Source organism: Ptychodera flava, chromosome 15 (assembly GCF_041260155.1).
Source record: "Ptychodera flava strain L36383 chromosome 15, AS_Pfla_20210202, whole genome shotgun sequence".
Lineage (NCBI taxonomy): Eukaryota > Metazoa > Hemichordata > Enteropneusta > Ptychoderidae > Ptychodera > Ptychodera flava.
Window position 1 is genome coordinate 28822887 of NC_091942.1, and position 18443 is coordinate 28841329.

General features: G+C 39.6%; 1 protein-coding gene across 1 annotated transcript in view; it reads left to right on the forward strand.

Annotated features, from left to right (window-relative positions):
* LOC139151798 (D(1C) dopamine receptor-like) overlaps nt 1–16827 on the forward strand; it is a 30990-nt gene extending 14163 nt beyond the window's left edge. The window contains exons 2-3 of the mRNA XM_070724790.1: nt 11607–11768; nt 12204–16827. Coding sequence (XP_070580891.1) covers nt 12223–13128 — 906 coding nt within the window. The 5' untranslated portion in view covers nt 11607–11768; nt 12204–12222 and the 3' untranslated portion in view covers nt 13129–16827. The remainder of the gene's footprint in view (nt 1–11606; nt 11769–12203) is intronic.
* The last annotated feature ends 1616 nt before the right edge of the window (nt 16828–18443 follow it).

The window sequence follows — 18443 nt, forward strand, 5'->3', positions numbered from 1 at the left end:
TGCTTTAAATGAAAGTGTGCTTTTTAGACATATTTTGAAGGCAATGAAATTTTGGAAAGGAAAAATAGCTAATTTGTATGTTTTTCGCTACTATTTCAAAATTTTCGCGTCTATTCATAAATTTTTCCACTTCCCGACAGTTCTCTGCGCTTCCCTTGTTCACATAAAAATATATATCCACTGTCCTCAACTCTCTACAAAAGTTCCCAGCGCCATCTCTTTGCCAACCGAATAACATTCCGTGCCTGCCCAATTATATTTGGCCTTTTTTTCTGGTAGCCCTCAGAGCAGTAGAAAGAAATTCCCCACCCTCTAAATTAGAATAAACTGCATACCCGCACGTTCTGGCAAGTAATCGCTTTATATAGGAACAGGTGTTTTTGTACGAACAAACTCTGTTAGATGCCCTGTACTACCTAATATGCAATTGTAGAACTGCTTATCGCCCTGACCAAATGATTCGTTAGCAGATCATAACGTAAAAAATGCCTTTTATCTTATGAGCTGCTAACAAGTTATATAGTCATGGAGATAATCCTCCTCGTTCGTGATCGATAGAAAAAACTAATAGAGAGAATTAGGGAGGGCAATTAACAGATATGGATCGTTTTCTTTGAAATACTATACAGAGATAGCTAGGGCAAAGTAATAGGCACACGTGCACACGATACAGGTAAGGCTTGTATAATAAAATTAGATTAATACATGACACTTATTGATTATAACTGCTAGACGGACATTGCTTGCAATACCCTATGGTCTCACACCTCAGCAGCAGCGCACATGTACGACACTCGACTTGCTCCAAGTCTGAGGGCATATAAGTATCAAAAAATATACTAAATTGAAGGATTAAAAATCAGCAGACCGACGCGCTAATGGCGAGGCTGTTGCGTAGATCGTTGGGTGAACGCCTTGGCCCACAACTCATCTGCCGAGAAAAGCCAGGCAGCTGGCGGGGGGCAGTATAGTACGACACTTGAACACACCCATACCCGACATCCAGCGAGATAGCAAAGCTTTGCTAATATTGCTATAGTTAGACAGGGGCAAAAACAGCCGAAGGGGCAGCTGCTTCAGTTTAGAGACAAAACGAAGGGACATTATGGATATCCTCTAAAACCACATAGCAACTCGAATACCATAAAAGTGTCTTGAACGTTTTGTTGTCACTATACTCAGTGAATGATTGCTTTTGCGTTTTTATCGAAATGATCATTGTGACATGACAACCTAAGCATGCGCACCCGAAGGGCCTCTTAATATGGAAATATATGAGTGGAATTATACTATTAGTGTTACAAAAGGTGATTTTCAAAGCACATGGTCTGATACTAGTTTGAATAATTCCATTGCCACCTAAAACAAACAAGTAAGGAAATGTTATGTAGTCGACACTGATGCCGAATTGAGAAAAGCCACTGCGGTACCATTCGCACGACCTTTCTAACGAACCGCCAATAGCTTTATCTCGGTGCGAGAATCTATGATTGACGAAAACTGCCGAAGAGTAATGAGCTTGTTGCCAGGAAATAATTACGCTCGGGTGAACGCGTGAGATGCTACGGCCAGATGGAAAGTAATTACGGCTATGCTTTTAATCCTCAGGAAACGACTGGTTACAAAACACCTGAAGGATAGATTGAAAAAGGATTATTATTTGGAATGCGGAGATTCGCGTCATTCCTTCTGGGTAAAAATTGCGGCAAGTTCGTCCCGGCAGCGCTGGCCAATTTAATACCCGTTGCCTATGCACGCTCTTTAGACTCAAAATTATCGTTAGCAGCACTACACCTGTTCAATGTAATGGAGAGCACGATTATTCGTAGGGACAACGAAGACGACATGAAACCCGATCGCCACCATCAAGACTACGACAAATGGCCCTACGAAAGTTGTCGTCGTCGACAAAATCGTCCTCGGTGGATCGGGCTTCTCGGAGGGATGCTCCACAGTTTGCAGAGAAACTGTAGTTTGCCGCAACATCCAAACTTTCCCGATAAAAATCTGAAGGTGGTGTCCTTGCACCACGATAAAACATCTCTGAAATTCCCACTGTGTCTGCAAAATCCCTAGTAACCGCAGTGAAAAAGCTTAATTTAGATCGCGTGACATTTTGAAAGAAACAGCGCAGGTGAGTCGCCTGTAGAAAAGCCTGATTAATAGTCCGCTGAATAGATACATGATACTTAAGAACGACTATTTGGTGACCAAACTAGAATTCAATTGCGTGGATTTCATCGTGTTAAACGATATTGTTATCTGGATCCTATCCCTTGTCTGTGTTTATTTTCACTGTGCAGTACAAATTATTCTTATTCCATCCCAAAATAATGTCATAATGCCCGTGTTTAACTTTTTCATATAGACTGGCCCCCAGTCGCCTGGCTTTCCTCGGCAGATTACTGCATGGCTGGCAATGGCGTTCACTCAACGATCTAAGCGCCAGCGTGACAGTCGTCTGAAGTTTATTCCTGCAATTTATTCTGTTATGATAATAAATGCCCGAAGACTTGGAGCAACTCTACCTTTCATATAGAGCCTGTAATATGCGTGTCGTGTGCAGTGTTACCGTTGAAAACTGGCTAATAACATTGCATGAACGTATACGCTGCCTTTTATTTGCAATGCTTGTTTTTCAATATACTTTAATTTACTGAGAAAAAGAATAAGGAGAGGAAATGCTACTCGTATAAGATATAATGGAAGATGTTATAACAAAGAAAGAGTGGTAGTCTGTTTGAAATCGATTCGGTGGCGGACAAACTTGCATAGATAAGAGCATTTGACCTTGCAGATGGTGAGACGAGACATGGACGTTAACAGACCTCTCATGAAGGATTCTTCATCGAATGTTGAGTAGAAAAGATCTCCTTTCAAGTTGATTAATATTCTCCAAAGACCTTTAAAACTGAAATGTATCCGCATACATCTTTTGTCATTGTTCCTGCCCACCAGCATTTTTTTACAAACTCTTTAAAATCAATATTTAAAATGAATCTGTGATACTTTTTAACGTTTTCGTTTTCGCATTAGGTTTCTGACAAACTATCACTTTACTATTGTGAAACGGTGAGCAAGACTTCATGGATGACTCCGAGCACAATTTTTAAAATGATGCGAAATCTGTTTCCGATGATTACAATTTCATTCAAACTCTCCTTTATACCCACTTAGGCCTACTGCCGAACACAAAGGAATAAAAAGCTGGCAAACACGCCTTTCAAGAAAGTAAGAGTAGTTTTTCGTCTCGCACATTTCGATATGAAATTTTGCAGCCTTCCCACAGGCACGAGCTGCGGTAAAATTGTCTGTAAGGGTTTTATGAAACGTTCCTGTCACGTTCACGTTTTTAGCTGCAGTGACATATTTGTGATTTAAAGTTTAACGCACATCTAACTTTTTAATGAGTTTCAAAGTCATCAATTTAAAGAAAATTAACTTCTCGACAGCAATCACCTGACAACTGCCATTTGATGCTTGTAGCGGACAGGCGACTATTAGTCTGTGCGAATTATTTTGCTAGTTTGCATATCGGGGGCCAGCGATTCATCTTCAAAGGAGAATCAAAGACATCAATTTAACGAAAATCAACTTCTTGGCAGCAACCACCTGACAACTGCCATCTAATGCTTGAAGCGCGACAGACTACAATTCATTTATGCAAATTATTTTTCCAGTTTGCGTATCGAAAGTTAGCGATTCAAAAAAGTGAGTATAGTCCAATACCTCGGATTCTGCGGTATATCATGGTCACTGACCGACAAGAAATCACGCCCTGTCCGATAAGCTCGCGAGACTGAGCAGAATATTACCTGTAGAGCTTGTTGGTACATATAGGCCTATACTGGTTCGCCGCTCACCAACCGCAGCAAATCCATATTATTAGCGGAGACATATATGATCACCGAAACACAGAAAATACACTGGAAACGGTACACTGAAATAGGAAATCGACAAGGGCTGTTTCTTTTCCTAACGCCTTGAGGCAACACTAAATAGTACGATGTGCACGCTTCATTTAGTACCATTAACGCAATATTTGTGTTCCACGTCATCGGATCATAAAGATGTGAATGTATTGATTCCATTGGCGCGAAGTTGGTGTTGACCACAAATGCGTTATTTTTATTGAGACAAATCCTGACACATGTTCAAATTTGTGCGAATAAGGCCTAATGCTCTATTTTGATATTTAAACCATTGAGGCTATAGCTTTAGTGGCAGTCCAAATCCATGCTCAGGGACATGAATGGGTATCTTGGGTAAATAATTCGAAACTTCTGGTATTTTCTCCAGGATTCGGCATCGCGTATTCATCCTATTGATTTGCTGAACTGATTTGCATAACCGTGGCTTTGCACGGTCAGATGCTACTGGCAATCAGTACGCCCTGGGTAACACTAAATTACCTAACGCTTGAATTATACATAATAAATGTTTTAGTGGGTATTACGTATTCCCCCAGCAACTGTCGCCTAGCATCAGAATCCCCATGAGTCGCACATCATTGTCACAAAGTGGAAAGTAATTGCATTGGATTTAAGAATGGCAGATCTATAATAAAAACAAATTACATTGCACAATTTTAGCTCACACACCACGCCCACGATATCCTGCTTTTAGAATCTTTTCTCTGAGACTGCACTTTATGAATTAAACTTTCTCACAGCCCCTTGCTGGTTACCCGTACCTACCATAGTGGGCTTGCTCAGCACAAGCCGGCGCAGCCGGCGAGTGAGCCAGGTTACATCAGAGACAGTGTATAGCCTAGGAGGGGCTGTGAGAGAGTATATTTAAATGGACCATTGCTGTCCTGTTTGTATCAAGATGAACGTGGTTTTAGCCTAGATCTAACATGTTACTCATTTTTTGACAGACTATATTAGCAGGTCAAAAAACCCAACAAATTAATAAGTATAAGTAAGATTTGTATAGCGCCTGGTATCCACTATGATAAAGTGCTCACTGGCGCTGAACAATGAGTGGAAAACACATATAGGCTTTCTGGAAAAATAATGTTCTGAGTCTGGATTTGAAAATGGTGATACTGGGAGCAGTACGGATAGTGATAGGTGGCTGGTTCCATAGGATTGCAGCGGCGTAACTGAAGGAGCGATCTCCATAGGATTTGAGTCTAGTTCTTGATACTTTAAGTGTGAGGCCGTGACTTGAACGCAGTGATCTAGTAGGACATTTAATATTGATGAGTTCAGTGAGATGGGGGGGGGGGGGCAAGTCGGTGTAGCGATTTGTATACGAGAAGACTGCATGGGGGTGTGAAGACCTCTAAGTGGTCCCTGACTTCAAAGTGGTCCCCGTAGTTGTAATTGAACTGAAATTTTACGCAGTCCAGGGATTTTTCCATTCCTATATTTGCATAAAGTTGTTAAACTTTGTAACATTGCCAATACTAATCTGTTATTTTGGTCCTTTTTGATATATGCGCTCACTTTTATTACTTTTTCAAAATTCCGATGCATTTTACAATGCGAAGCCAACCCAAACTGCGCGTTGATGCAAATTCATATTGATTACAGCGCCATTAGTTGCAATCTTCGGTGTATTTCCCATCATGTGTTCCGTTTGTGAAATAAAGCTTTTTGTACTACTCCCCTGATTACGTTGAAATACTCTGTGTTTATTTGGTCGAGCGGTTCTGTCTTTTGCTTCTCCGCTAAGTGATGGATGCCATATTCGAGTTGTGAGTTCGAACCTGATTGAAAACTAGCAGTATTTAGCTTGTCAACACACAAAAGCCTTATCTTAGAATTAGAAAGTGTTGTCACCGTGATTGATTTCGGAATAAAATGGCAAGAATATTCCTTTCCGTACAAAAGAAGAAGCGAAAAATGCTGACTCAGCAGTTTTTCATGGTGCTTTTGAGAACTGTATCAACATGTAATTCAATTGTATGGTCAGCAACACATTCTAAAAGTTTTTAATTTTTGAAGTCTATGCTGCTGGGAATAGCAATGCTTTAGTCTTAGTAAGCGCTCTACGTGTTTGAGGGTGAACTTTGTCATAGGACATACTTCGGACCGGGTTAAAATTGCACATCATCAAACGGGGTATGGAGTATAATTTTGTAAACGATGTTCGTTAGAAAGTAAGACGGGTACACAAGTTTTTCTCATCATATTTTTCCTACTCACTGCACCCTACAGCACATGCAAAATGACAACGTTATAACTTGTGTGTAGTCACCCATTGACTGAAGCGTGTAGAACAGAAAAAGATTGTATTATCCCCATTGTTGCAATGTCAACGCATGCTAGATGAAACATTTGACGAACTTTCAGGCAGGAACAACGTCAGTAAATAGAAGAGGCCGCTATTTCCAACCTATCTCCAACACTGAAATAAGACGGTCAGTATAAATCTCGCACCACAGCAACAGCTGTGTGTCTTTTTAATTGGGTCTCTCAACTATCGAAAGCATCATTCAAATAAACCCTTGACGTATGTCTGTCAAAAGACTTAGCTTTCATATTTATAGCCTTGTGTGTTTGATCAAATTTGGTGCAGAAGTACAAAGTTTCGAAGATGCATCTGTGCATATATAACGGTGCTCACGAAAGCAGCGGCCTCGTCATATTAAAACAGGTCTCTCCAGCATCAACAGCATCGATCATACAAAACCATCATGATTGACGTATGTCTTTCAAAAGACACATTTGTTGTATATCCTTTTGTACTCGACATTCCCGCGAACTTGTGTAGAATTTCATTGTGCCATTCCATCCTTTGGTTATACAGAGGAGCCAAAGTGAGGCAAACGACATCCAATAAACCAACAACTTTGTCTCCTTCGGCAAGCTGTCTCACACTATTCATTGAAGTCTTATTTCTCCAAAGTTTCAAGATATGCGATGGTTCTTGCAACGATGACTTTGTCTAAAACAAATCAATGAAAATGATACAAATTATGTCAACAGACAGTGCTTAACATGATGCATAAGGTTACCTGGATAGTGGTACTTAAGATGTTGACAGTAAAGGTGAACTGAAATATATACACAGACACACGAGATGTGGCACCATGGGTCATTGGTTATTTGAAACATGTGAATTGTAAAAATGATTGGTGGCACTTATTTTATCTGTACGTTCGTGATTTCCCAGGGGAAAGTCTCAGTTTGATTATTTACAAATGTATTCTAAAGTCGTGTTGATACCAATTTGTTCACTTAATTAAGTGAGTATGATACCATAGTACACAAGCACCGTAACTGCAAAGAAACTTGCACAGCACGGATGAACAGAAGTAGACATCAACCCTTGGACACAAAGTAAAAAAGGTGTTTTAGGGACTTGTAGCTTCTATTATTTTTCCTTGAGCCCGTGGGGATATAAATGGGAGGATCTGTCGACAGTCCATGGGTTGGTTAATTCATAATACCCTTGGTCACGTGACCATTTGTTTTTGCCGGGCAATTTAAACCGTAAGCCCACCACTGTCTATTGTCGTCGTTAAAATTTATAAACCCCCACTTTTTTATATGTAAAATGTAAACTTAACAGATGAATAATTATTTAGTACATGAAAGTGTTGGGTTTTCTAATTTAAATTTAACTTGTACAGAAATAAGTCAATGACAATCACAATGGGTCGTATAGAGACACACACAAAAACAATTTTGCGCAAATTGCATCTTTGCATAAAGAACATTCGCACTTTTTATTCTAAACAAATGAAAATATCATCGCGTGTAGCTTAGTTATCGTCTTTCGAAGTGTTAGCTTCCGCTGAGACGAAATTATAACCAAAACCATGACTTGCTTGTTTCAATATCTGCCGTAAGAGTAGGCACGAGTGTACATATTTCACCTCTTTTCAATCCTGAATTAGTTATATGTTCATTTCTGGCACGACAGTACGTAATGGCTCCTATTTTGCGCACAGGGACATACGCGACACTCATAATAATCTATCTTAATATCACGTGGTTTGAAATTTGGGACAGTTTATGGTCATGCCGAAACCTGACGTACATAGAGGACATTTTCATGTGTACTTTTGATTTATAATTACCATGGTGACGAATGAAGTCGAGGAAAACGTACATAACCGCTGATTGTGTAGTAAGAAGCGACGCCATTTTCTGTCTAATGTAAGTACACGTGACAAGTTGTTCGCCCGAGAAATCAGCCACAGAAATTGACCTTCCAGAATTTGTTAGCCATAATTGTGTGTCTACGCTAGTACGTCTTAAGATTTTGTCAACAAAAAATGAAATCTACATGCATGAAGTAATTAAAAATGAGAAGAATACAATCAACATTTTTGAGACGCCTTTTTATGGTTTATCTTTTATTCTTATGTAAATTAGTATTGATCGTCCAATCGCCATGTTGTCATTTACTGGGATCAGTCAGTGAGATCAATTTCATATTAAAATTGCTCATATTTGATCATATTCGTGGTATTAGTCTGAAATACTAGTCGTTGTTGTGGGTTTATGATGGAAACCTTAACGTTTGGTCAGAATCTTGTAAACATGATGATCAAGTGATGTTTACAAGCTTCTGACCAAAGTGTAAGGTCTCCATTGTGTATTTCCATTTTTCTGACTATTCAACTTCAAATGTAATGACAGGTCATTAATTCAGAGCCGTGTGAAGAACCTACACGCTTATCAATCATTGAGCGGCTGTGTCCACAGGTGCTCTCTGTGCTCAAACCCAATCACTGCAAATTGGCGGGAGTTCGATATTAAAGAACTAAGCGCCTCGAAAGTGAAAAACTTAAACTTTTGCTCAAGCTTCTTCAATCAAACGTTCAACCATACTCTTACTGATCAAGAACAAAGATAAGGGGTTACCGTGCAATTTTTGGCACTAGAGAAACAAATTACCTAATATTTACCGATATTTGAAATTAAAAATGGCCGCCATCCCTGTATTCAATCGTCGGGGAAGATTAAATTTTCAAGTTTTGAAAAACTGAGGAGGTAAACATTTTTCCTACTCCAAGTTCTTTAAAATGAGCCTCACAAGTGATAGACCACAGTAGTATTGAACAAATTTGTAACTCCGAACAGCTGTCCCCGAGGCGCATTTTACTTTAAACCAATACTACATGTATTAAAAATGTTTGACTGCAAAATAACAGGCTTTTACATTGTAGACTTACATAAGCTTACTAACGCTCAGTCATTATGTGCGGAGATGAGCCGACAAAATCCGGGGACTGACATTTGTAATTGAAGATTTGTGTCGGCTGATCTTTAACTCGTTACTAACACGACCACACTCAGATGTATGATTGTAAAACTGTCTATCTATCATACTTTCTGTTTCTCCTCATATCAACATATCGATTCTTTCATACTAGTAAGAGTTTCAGAGCCCAGCTGCTTTCCTCTACAGCATCAATAATCAAACTCATATTCAGACCCTCGAAACAGAGTCGGGCAAGGCGCAAACAAAGTCTTGACAAGTATCGAGGGATTTTAGTGACAGATGGCCGGAGATTCAAAGTCATTGTGTGACTATTCGACCAACGTTTGAGTGATGAGTTCAACGAACTCGTTGAAGAGATTTTGATATGTAAAACACACGGAGCCCATGGAAATCAGGAAACTGCATCGTTACTTCTTTATTCATTTACTCGAGCTTAAAAATACTCTGTTGTCATATTCTTTTTAGAGCGTGTTGGTCGATGTCAGAGAAAGATGTGCTGTGTATTTCCCCCGAACTATCCCTCAGCATGTTCGTGGAGAGTAATTTATTCATGACAGTGTGGATGCTGTTTCATGTTTTCTGTAAACTACGGTACCGGTTGCATGCTCTCCACGCGTTTAAAGTTCATCAGCTATAAAGTTTGATGCATTTCGTGTTACCTTCAGTTCATAGAAACGGTTTCTTGTTCAGTCAGTCACACCTCAATTCATATCGATTTAGAAACGCTTGACTAGTATCAACACAGCCTGTTATTGCTGTCAACCGAATTTCGTTCTTCTACTTCTTCTTGGCAGGAGGTGCATCTAGTCCTACCGATGTAATAAAGGATAATATCGAGTTTATGTATTTTAAAAGACTTGTACACTCAGTACAAAAACCTGACTATTGAATCGCTGTCAGGAAAAACAAGTTGAATGCTCATACTGCAAAACGGAATGTTTGTTTGAAGAATATCCACCAGGACCCTATGCAAAACTGAGATGATATATGTGAAATTCCCCCAATTATATTCCCCCGCTATAAACCTCCCGCGTGACAACTGGATGGTGAGGTTTATGAGGGAATTTGAAAAACGTAACTTGATAGTCCTAGATGTATTGTGTCGTGTATACCTTTTACTGTTATTGAACCCCAATAGAAAAACATAAAAAACAAACAGAATATCATTGCGGATTTTTAAAAAAAAATAATAATGCAAATTGTAGGCAATGCATAGTGTTGGCATTCCCTGTTCTTTGTGCTTTCAGTAAAATATAGGAGGGGGAGGGGAAGAAATTGTACTCATTTTTCCAGAACAAACTCTGCGATGAATATTATCAAAAGTTAGTATCATCGTCACTTTACATTTGATTGCACATACGGTCTCTAGCAAAGCTGCGTTTGTTTTATGTTTCATCCATGAATGGTTCCATGTCTCGCTGGATGACGCAATCAGTTCGTGAAGCAGGAAGGGCAAGGCTTCGAGGAAACAAGATGAATGTGATCAGTTTGGCCCAAAGCTTGGTTTCACCTGTGTTTGCCGAGTATTTTTCTCAATGAAGTGAAAATAGGGGACGTTATGCTTGGCCCGAGAAGGCTTTACCTGGAGAGAGAGAACTCCCAAGTGTAACGAATGCAATTTTATCTCAATTAGGCGCTAATTGTAATTTTACATTTATATAACTTCATTATACGTCGCTCCGTTAACGAGAAACGATCATGGCACCCTTATATTCTCAGTTAAATTTTGAAAGCAGATCATGTCATTAGAACTATAATAGCACTCAATGCGGGCCGAGGTTCAAGTTTAACTTCACAAGAAAGGGATTATGTACCATGTGCTACGTACATTTCATACCAACTTGTTTGTTACTGTGCTTTGCTTTGAAATGTGTGAAGTTGTTTGCCAAAACCATAGACAGTGGAGGGGGGAACTGACTATGCCAAAACGCAATCTGTGTTTCATGTATATGAGGCACACCTGTTTTGCCCGTCACTTTTTGGCCATCGTCAACCGCTGATCGAGGGGATCATTTTCTTTAATCCGATAATTGCAACAATGAAAATTGAAGATTACAATGTGCGGGAGGCTCTGTATGCCATGAATAGTTTCATTATTCTGCGGCTGTACTTCATAATCGCTCCGATCGAAATGATTACTCAAGGCTAGGTAATTGCCTACAACATTCCGCCCAAGCTCAGATAACAACCAGAGTTTGTCCGGGGCTCCATGTGCTCTGCCTATCGACAACGGCCGTGATGCAATGCGTTCACAGAGTAGAGTGCGCTGGTTCCACAGCAAAGGTTCATTTCGTCCAGGCAGTGAAACCTGTTGATTTCTGATCGTTGCTACCATAGCACGGTAGAGTAACCGTGTACCACAGTGCCACCTCTTTCGTTGTCGGTGACATTGTCACTATGTCAATTACTTTTACTTTCAGGGCCACAAAATGAGTTTTCGAGAAGGAATCCCGGTTCCATCGAGACGGAGCGGACAGTGTTGGCATCCGTGTTTGTAGCCGAGAGCAGTTTTAATGGCCTATTTACGCGACGTGACATATGGTGCGTCACTGCGATAAACATCGTTTGCCCATCAGCTGAAGGTAATATCGAAAACGCGCAAGTGCAATACGCATCTATGATTTATCAACCGCATTTTCCGACCTCATGGTTTTCTTTTTAAATCAGATCTCTTAATGCACCCGCAAGTAAACACAACGGATTTCGAATTCCTGAAAACACGCTCTGAACCACTTGTTGTCGTCAGCAAGTCCAGTTTTGCCATCGGTAAATTTTCATTAATGCTCGTGTCATTCTTGCGTTTTTATTTTCTGCTAATGATCAGTTCATTTTATGCATGCGATTAATTAATTTGACAATTTATGACCAGGTAGCACTACTGCACAGAACGCAAATAACCAGCATTGTTTATGATAATTTGCAAGCTGTTCTGTCAAGCCGTTGAATCACATTTAATATATGAAAGCTGGTGATAGCATTGACGGGCTTAACTGAATCTGACATGCTCATTCTTTCAGGCTTACGAATTCAACGAACATGACGGAGTCGGCGAGGTCGGTTGCAGAAATCGTAGCTTTGTGCTCGCTCCTTGGTATCATCATTTTGAGTGCCATATTCGGGAACACTCTGGTCTGCGTGGCCGTCTACAGGAGCAGTACACTCCGCAGCCAAGTCTCGAACATTTTCATCGTGAATTTAGCCATGACGGACTTTTTCAACGCCGTCTTGGTTATGCCAGCCACGTTCATATCACTGTTCACAAATAGATGGGTCCTCTCGGAGTATTGGTGCGATGGCGTATGTTTTTTGAACTATTGCTTCATTATTGTGTCGATGTGGACGTTAGGGCTTGTTTCGCTGGATCGCTATTTCGCTGTCGTTCAGCCATTCCGGTATACGGCGATTGTCACCAATACCAGGGCGTGTGTAGCGCTGGCTTGCACGTGGTTTTTGGGATTCATCTTCGCATCACCGCCAGTGTTCATGCAATGGGTGTGGTATGACAACCTTGAGGCTATCTGCGCCATAAACTGGGAGGCAAACACTCGACAGGTTGTTGCCTACACTCTGACGGCGTTTGCCGTCTGCTTCTGCGTTCCCGCCATCGTTATGTCGTTCGCTTACGCCGGGATCTACAGGGTCGCGCGGAGACAGACACGACGCATCCAGGCGGAAATCGACCAGGTCGCTCAGTCTATCGCAATCAACGGAGACGTCGATGCACAACATGAAAACACCGCGTGTACTTCGGAAAGGTCGGAGGAAGATGTGTCGAACCAAAATACTAGAAACAAACGAAAAAGGACCACCAACAATAATGACAGGAAACAACCAAGGCGAAAGGGTAAAGCTGTACGAACCTATCGTGACGATGGTGGCAGTGTTTTTCTTCTGCTTGACACCATTTTGTATCACAAAAGTATTGAAAGCTGTCTACGTTGACAATTTTGTCGTTGGAGTCTGGATAAACACAATAGCGGCACTGCTCGCCTTCTCCAACTCGTGTTGCAATCCTATAATATACTCAATCACAAGACAGGACTTCAGGTCGGCGTTCGCCAGCAGCCTCCGCTGCCTTCGTAGAAACGGTAGCGTGCAGGGAATAATCACGAACGGTGCACCTATATCGTTTGTTCGTAGAAGTGAAATGAATCAGTGATGATATCTGCATATATTTTAAACGACCCGTGGGAAGATAATCGAGAACCTGCACAATTCAAGTCAGGAGTGTTTGTTAGAAAGCATTTGTGTCGTCTGAACTTGAACCACGAGTATCAACGGCAATATATGATACGGGGAATAATTCCCTCAACGTAATACTTATACCGGCTTTAAGCTACGGATGTCGTTATTTTTTAATCCGGTTTTATAAAATATCACTATATGGTTATGACAGGTCTTTTAATGATTTTTATGATTTATCAATGATGATTTAACACTCTATGATATTCATGTCACAGTAGAAATCTCCAGGGAGAAGGAACTGGAATCTTTTCTACAGGATTATTCGTACCGATGCCAACGAAGTCATTGGCATGTGGGCACGGCCTCACTCCAGGGTACCATCTTCTCTGGAGCATCCATGGATTCCGCAACCGACAATCTGTTGCCTCTCCCCATGTAGGACAACGAATATAGGTTTCAAGACAAACAGAAAATTAAAGCCAGATTCCGATCCCTAGCAACATGATACCTCGTTCGCGAACAGAATATCCCCGTAATTATTTCGGCCAGGAAAGCATCGATACGTATTTTATAGTTTTGTTAGTGGAGATGATATATTCCTGTTGAGCAATAAAATTCAATGTATTATGGCCAATGAGACCAACAGCTGTATAATCGGGTAACTGTATTATGTTCTCTGCCGGTGTGATGTGCAGTATCTACTAAGACCATCGCTGTTTAAACTTGAGGGCTTGATGAATGGGACTTAGCGTGAGATTTATCGAGAAATTCGTGTAAACGCATTTCTTTCCAAACCAAGGAATACTAAGGTGCCTTTATCATGTTTACATTCAACTGTAAGTACAATTCAAACACTTATAATTGTTTTGAGGACCATTTACAGGAGCTTAATAACGTTCAGACGATCTCGACAGATATTCGGAACGAAACACTAAAACATTGGTATTGTTTATATACTTGTGCCAATCTTTTCAAAGGTCGTCAACACTCTAAGAAAGTATTAACCCACAGAGGTTAGCGTACCTGACAGCGGAAAAACCAGTCCATGAAAGAGCGACATACGCAGTAATACAGTCGAAAGTTTTGACTCTTTGACCCCAAGCTGTATCATGATTAATTATCATCGTACATCAAGTCAGCCCAGGTTTGATAAATCGAATCTTTGACGAACACGATTTCGTTGTGATAAATAGTTACTTGACGAATCACCATCAATCGAAATAATAACGAACACGATTCATTATTGCCGCTGTGACCAATGATTATTGAACGAATCACCATGAATGAATTCAAAAACTTTCCTTCTGTACAGCACTTCTGCGTGATGCTTCTTTGTGGTGAAATGTCCCAAACAGACATCGCCATCAGTGGCGTAGATATCAATCGGGATGTTTCTGTGTTGTCATTTTCTCTCAAGGATGGAGATTTCACAGAATAATCATAATCGTAAAATAATAATGGCGATAATAGTTTGACATTCATAGTCCAGAGATCCGTGCCTTTTGAAAACTGACATGATCCCGTCGGAGACGACGTCAAAAGTTCAATGTCGGATATAAACCTCATACATTTTGGTAATTCTTCTCCAACAACCTCCACTCCTTCACAATCTTAGTCGTTCCGTAAAGCTAGTTATTTCATGCAAGCCTATCCCTTTATAACGCAATTGGCCTGTATTGACCCCACCACTGTATAAGTTCTTTTTTTTGTCTGAAACATATGTAAGAGCCTTTTCAGTGGTTAAATTGAAGACAAAACGAAGAAATAACACAAATTCTTTTCAAACCGAGGTAAAAACGCAAACAGCGTTTACATTTCTGAGTTTCTTCTTCAAGGTAATGGACGACTACAGTGAATAGCTTATTGTACAGTAAGAGCAGTTCTATATGAAAAATAACCGGGGTCTGTCGCGAGCAGTCGCAACACATTAGAATTGGTTTGTTTGTTTGTTTGTTTTGCGTGGTCCACTCGATTTGTCACGTAGAAACTTCTTCGGTCCTTTCACGTCGCCGATCACAATTTAAGGAATAGACCATGGTTTTAATCGATATTGAATCCTTGGCGTCCGCCATTAATGGAGTCAGGATTAACGATATCGGACCAAATTCAGACCCGGATTCGGCAATAGTTGGTTGAGCACTGTTTGTCTTATGTCGAACGTAATTTGAGATACAAATGAATCCAAGCTACCATGTGTATTTCAAAAATTTAAAGCATTTCAAGCCACAATAGCTGCGAATGCCTGATAAACCGATCTAAAACTATCCTAAGTTTAACAAGAGTTTTCTTTGAATAAAATATGAAAAAGTGCTATAAGTGCCACACTGCCATTAGTGTCGAAAGTGGCATGTAAATTCAAAAGTTTTGACATCATTTTATATTTCCCGCCATTTTCAAAAAATAATCATGTGACGGAAAAATAAAGATTACAACAACAAAATGTTGGCCATCGTAAGTTGAGCATTCAAGTAAATGGCATCATGCTTGTTTCCTTTATGATCACGATGTGTATGTGCAGGAAATACTGCATTTTTTGTACTTTTTCGTGGGGGCGCCATTTTATGAGTAAGGCACTCGTTTATTCTTTAACCCGTGAAAACGTGTATGCATGGTCAAAATCAGCGAGCAATGATACTTCAATACATGTCCTTCAGTTCGCACATTTACACGAACCAACTTTGGTTTGAAAATGAAATCATGAAAATAATGTATAAAATTCTGAAAAACAAAACAAAGAAAGACAGTTTGCAATATTTTTCCGTCATAAATATAAATTAATATGCTGTTAAACTGTATTATTTAGAAAATACAGCGTAACTTAGCTGTAAATGTATTGTAACATATATTGTTGCGAGTGCCCGTGCGTTCAAGCGTTAAACGCTCATCTTTTTAACCATTTGAGTGCTGTAACATTATCTACCAAAGTCTCAGTGCAAGATTTACCAAAATGATGATTTTTTTGACAATTTTTGGACCAAGTAGATATCACTTTTAATTGGTAACAGTTTTTTGATCAAATTTTTGGAAAAAATCTGAAAAAATGTTTGTCTCTGTTACATTTTAGAAAAAAGCAACTAATAAGCTTACAATTTTGGCAAGCAAAGGGTTAACTGCTTCGTGTTTTTTCAACATGCGCTATTGATTCTTTATATTCACAATTTATGACACAATGTATGCTAATATATGCATAGCCATGCGCAGCATTGCTCACTTTGCGCGATTGACGGCAATTAAACCAAAATTCCGGAAAGTCTTCGCTAATATTCTTTCGGTGAAGTGCCTTTCAAGAGAACATATCTTTGTAAAACAAATCTCGCTCTACGGGTTAAGAGTGTATATTTCCCAGACAATTTGCTAGCTTGAACCGGGAGTAAAGCTGGCGTGTTGATGATAGTGTTTTTGTATACATGTTTTAAATAACCAACATGTAGTGTAAATATATATTGTATAACTTAAATTAAAGAAAGACGAGTCACAAATCGTCTCATTCAATGTTGATGGATCTTGTCGTCCTTTTGAAGGATGTATGGTCGGAAAATGTGAAATGATGGCATTTCTCTGCATTGTGGATTTTAAAATTATCCCACTTACGAAATGTATGTTAAAATAGTATGTTCACTGTGCTACCCTATATGTAATGTAGGCACATGAATTCAGCGTATAATGTAACACAAGCCTTTGCGCTGTAGGTCTTCCTATCGGCACAAAAGTGTTATATAGTTTACTCTAAAACTAACGCCAAATGACAACAAACTATCATTAAATAGTTGACAGAGCATTTGGCAAAACCTCCATGAAAATAACACTTGTGGAACTTGCTACTTCGGTCTACTAAGGTCTAACTTGTGTGAGCTCCTTTTTGAACCGTGGAGCAAATAAAAATTTTGCAGGATTGTTTTTGTGAAAATTGAAAATTTTCGCTCTACTAGGGGATACCATTTTAAATTTCAAAAACGGTAAATACTGAGTGATTTGTTTCTCTGGTACCAAATTTTGCGCCGAAACCCCCTTTCTTGATTTCGAAAGAGAATTGTTTAAAATTTCCTTGAAAAATTTTGGGCGGGAAAGTTTAAAACTTTAAATTACGAGGCGCGCAAAAAGTTTTACTTTGTTATAAGAAGAACCCCCATACAACTGTGGCGGATGTGGCCAAGTGCACACATGTCAACCTGTGTCTCATATCACGAATTTCTACAAAACATCAGAATGAACAGAAGGTATGTCACAAAACCAATATTGTTGCCTGGTCTATATTTGGGCCGTGCCAGCTGTTTTCAACCCTCATGACGCTAAGTGGAAATCATGCTATTTTCTTTGGCTTGCGGGCTAAGGAAATAGCATGCTATAGCCTGTGCTATAGCCCCCATGTGTTCAATATGAATTTAATTCATGCTTTAATTCCCATCACATGGAAAGGAATATGAATTTTTCTGTATTCACTTTTTTATTCTGTGAATCAAGTTTTACTCAGTAATATTGTCATTTTTTTCTACAGTACATTGAAATTCCCAGAATTATAAACTTGTAAAAAATTCACTGGTAAATCATGAGATATGCATAATGTTTGACAGGGTGTGGGTATTTCACCGTGCCGTAGAAAGGGAAGCCAGAAAACAACAGGAAGCTACCGAGGAACAAGTAGAGATTGTCAGATATGTCAGAAAATGTGCAATTTGAATTTTCTGACGTTGATAGATAATATATATATATATATATATATATATATATATATATATATATATATATATATATATATATATATATATATATATATAAGGGATCCCTCATTATTTACGGCCTGTGGGGTTGTGGGGTCAGAGGAATCTGAGGGGCGGTCACTCAAAAAATTGACAGCTACAAGGTGGGGTTGCTTATAATGTGGAGAGAAAGAAGGGGGTTACTCAATTTTGGTGCAAAGTAAATTGAAACACCTCTCAGACTGCACCATTGCACACATCAATTTCCCTCAAACTTTTCGATGCGGGAGGAGAGACAGTCCAAAAGTCAGCGTAATAGGTAATAGCGTAATACGCTGATGCTTTCTGGAGCCCTGAGAGCTTGGGATATTTTGA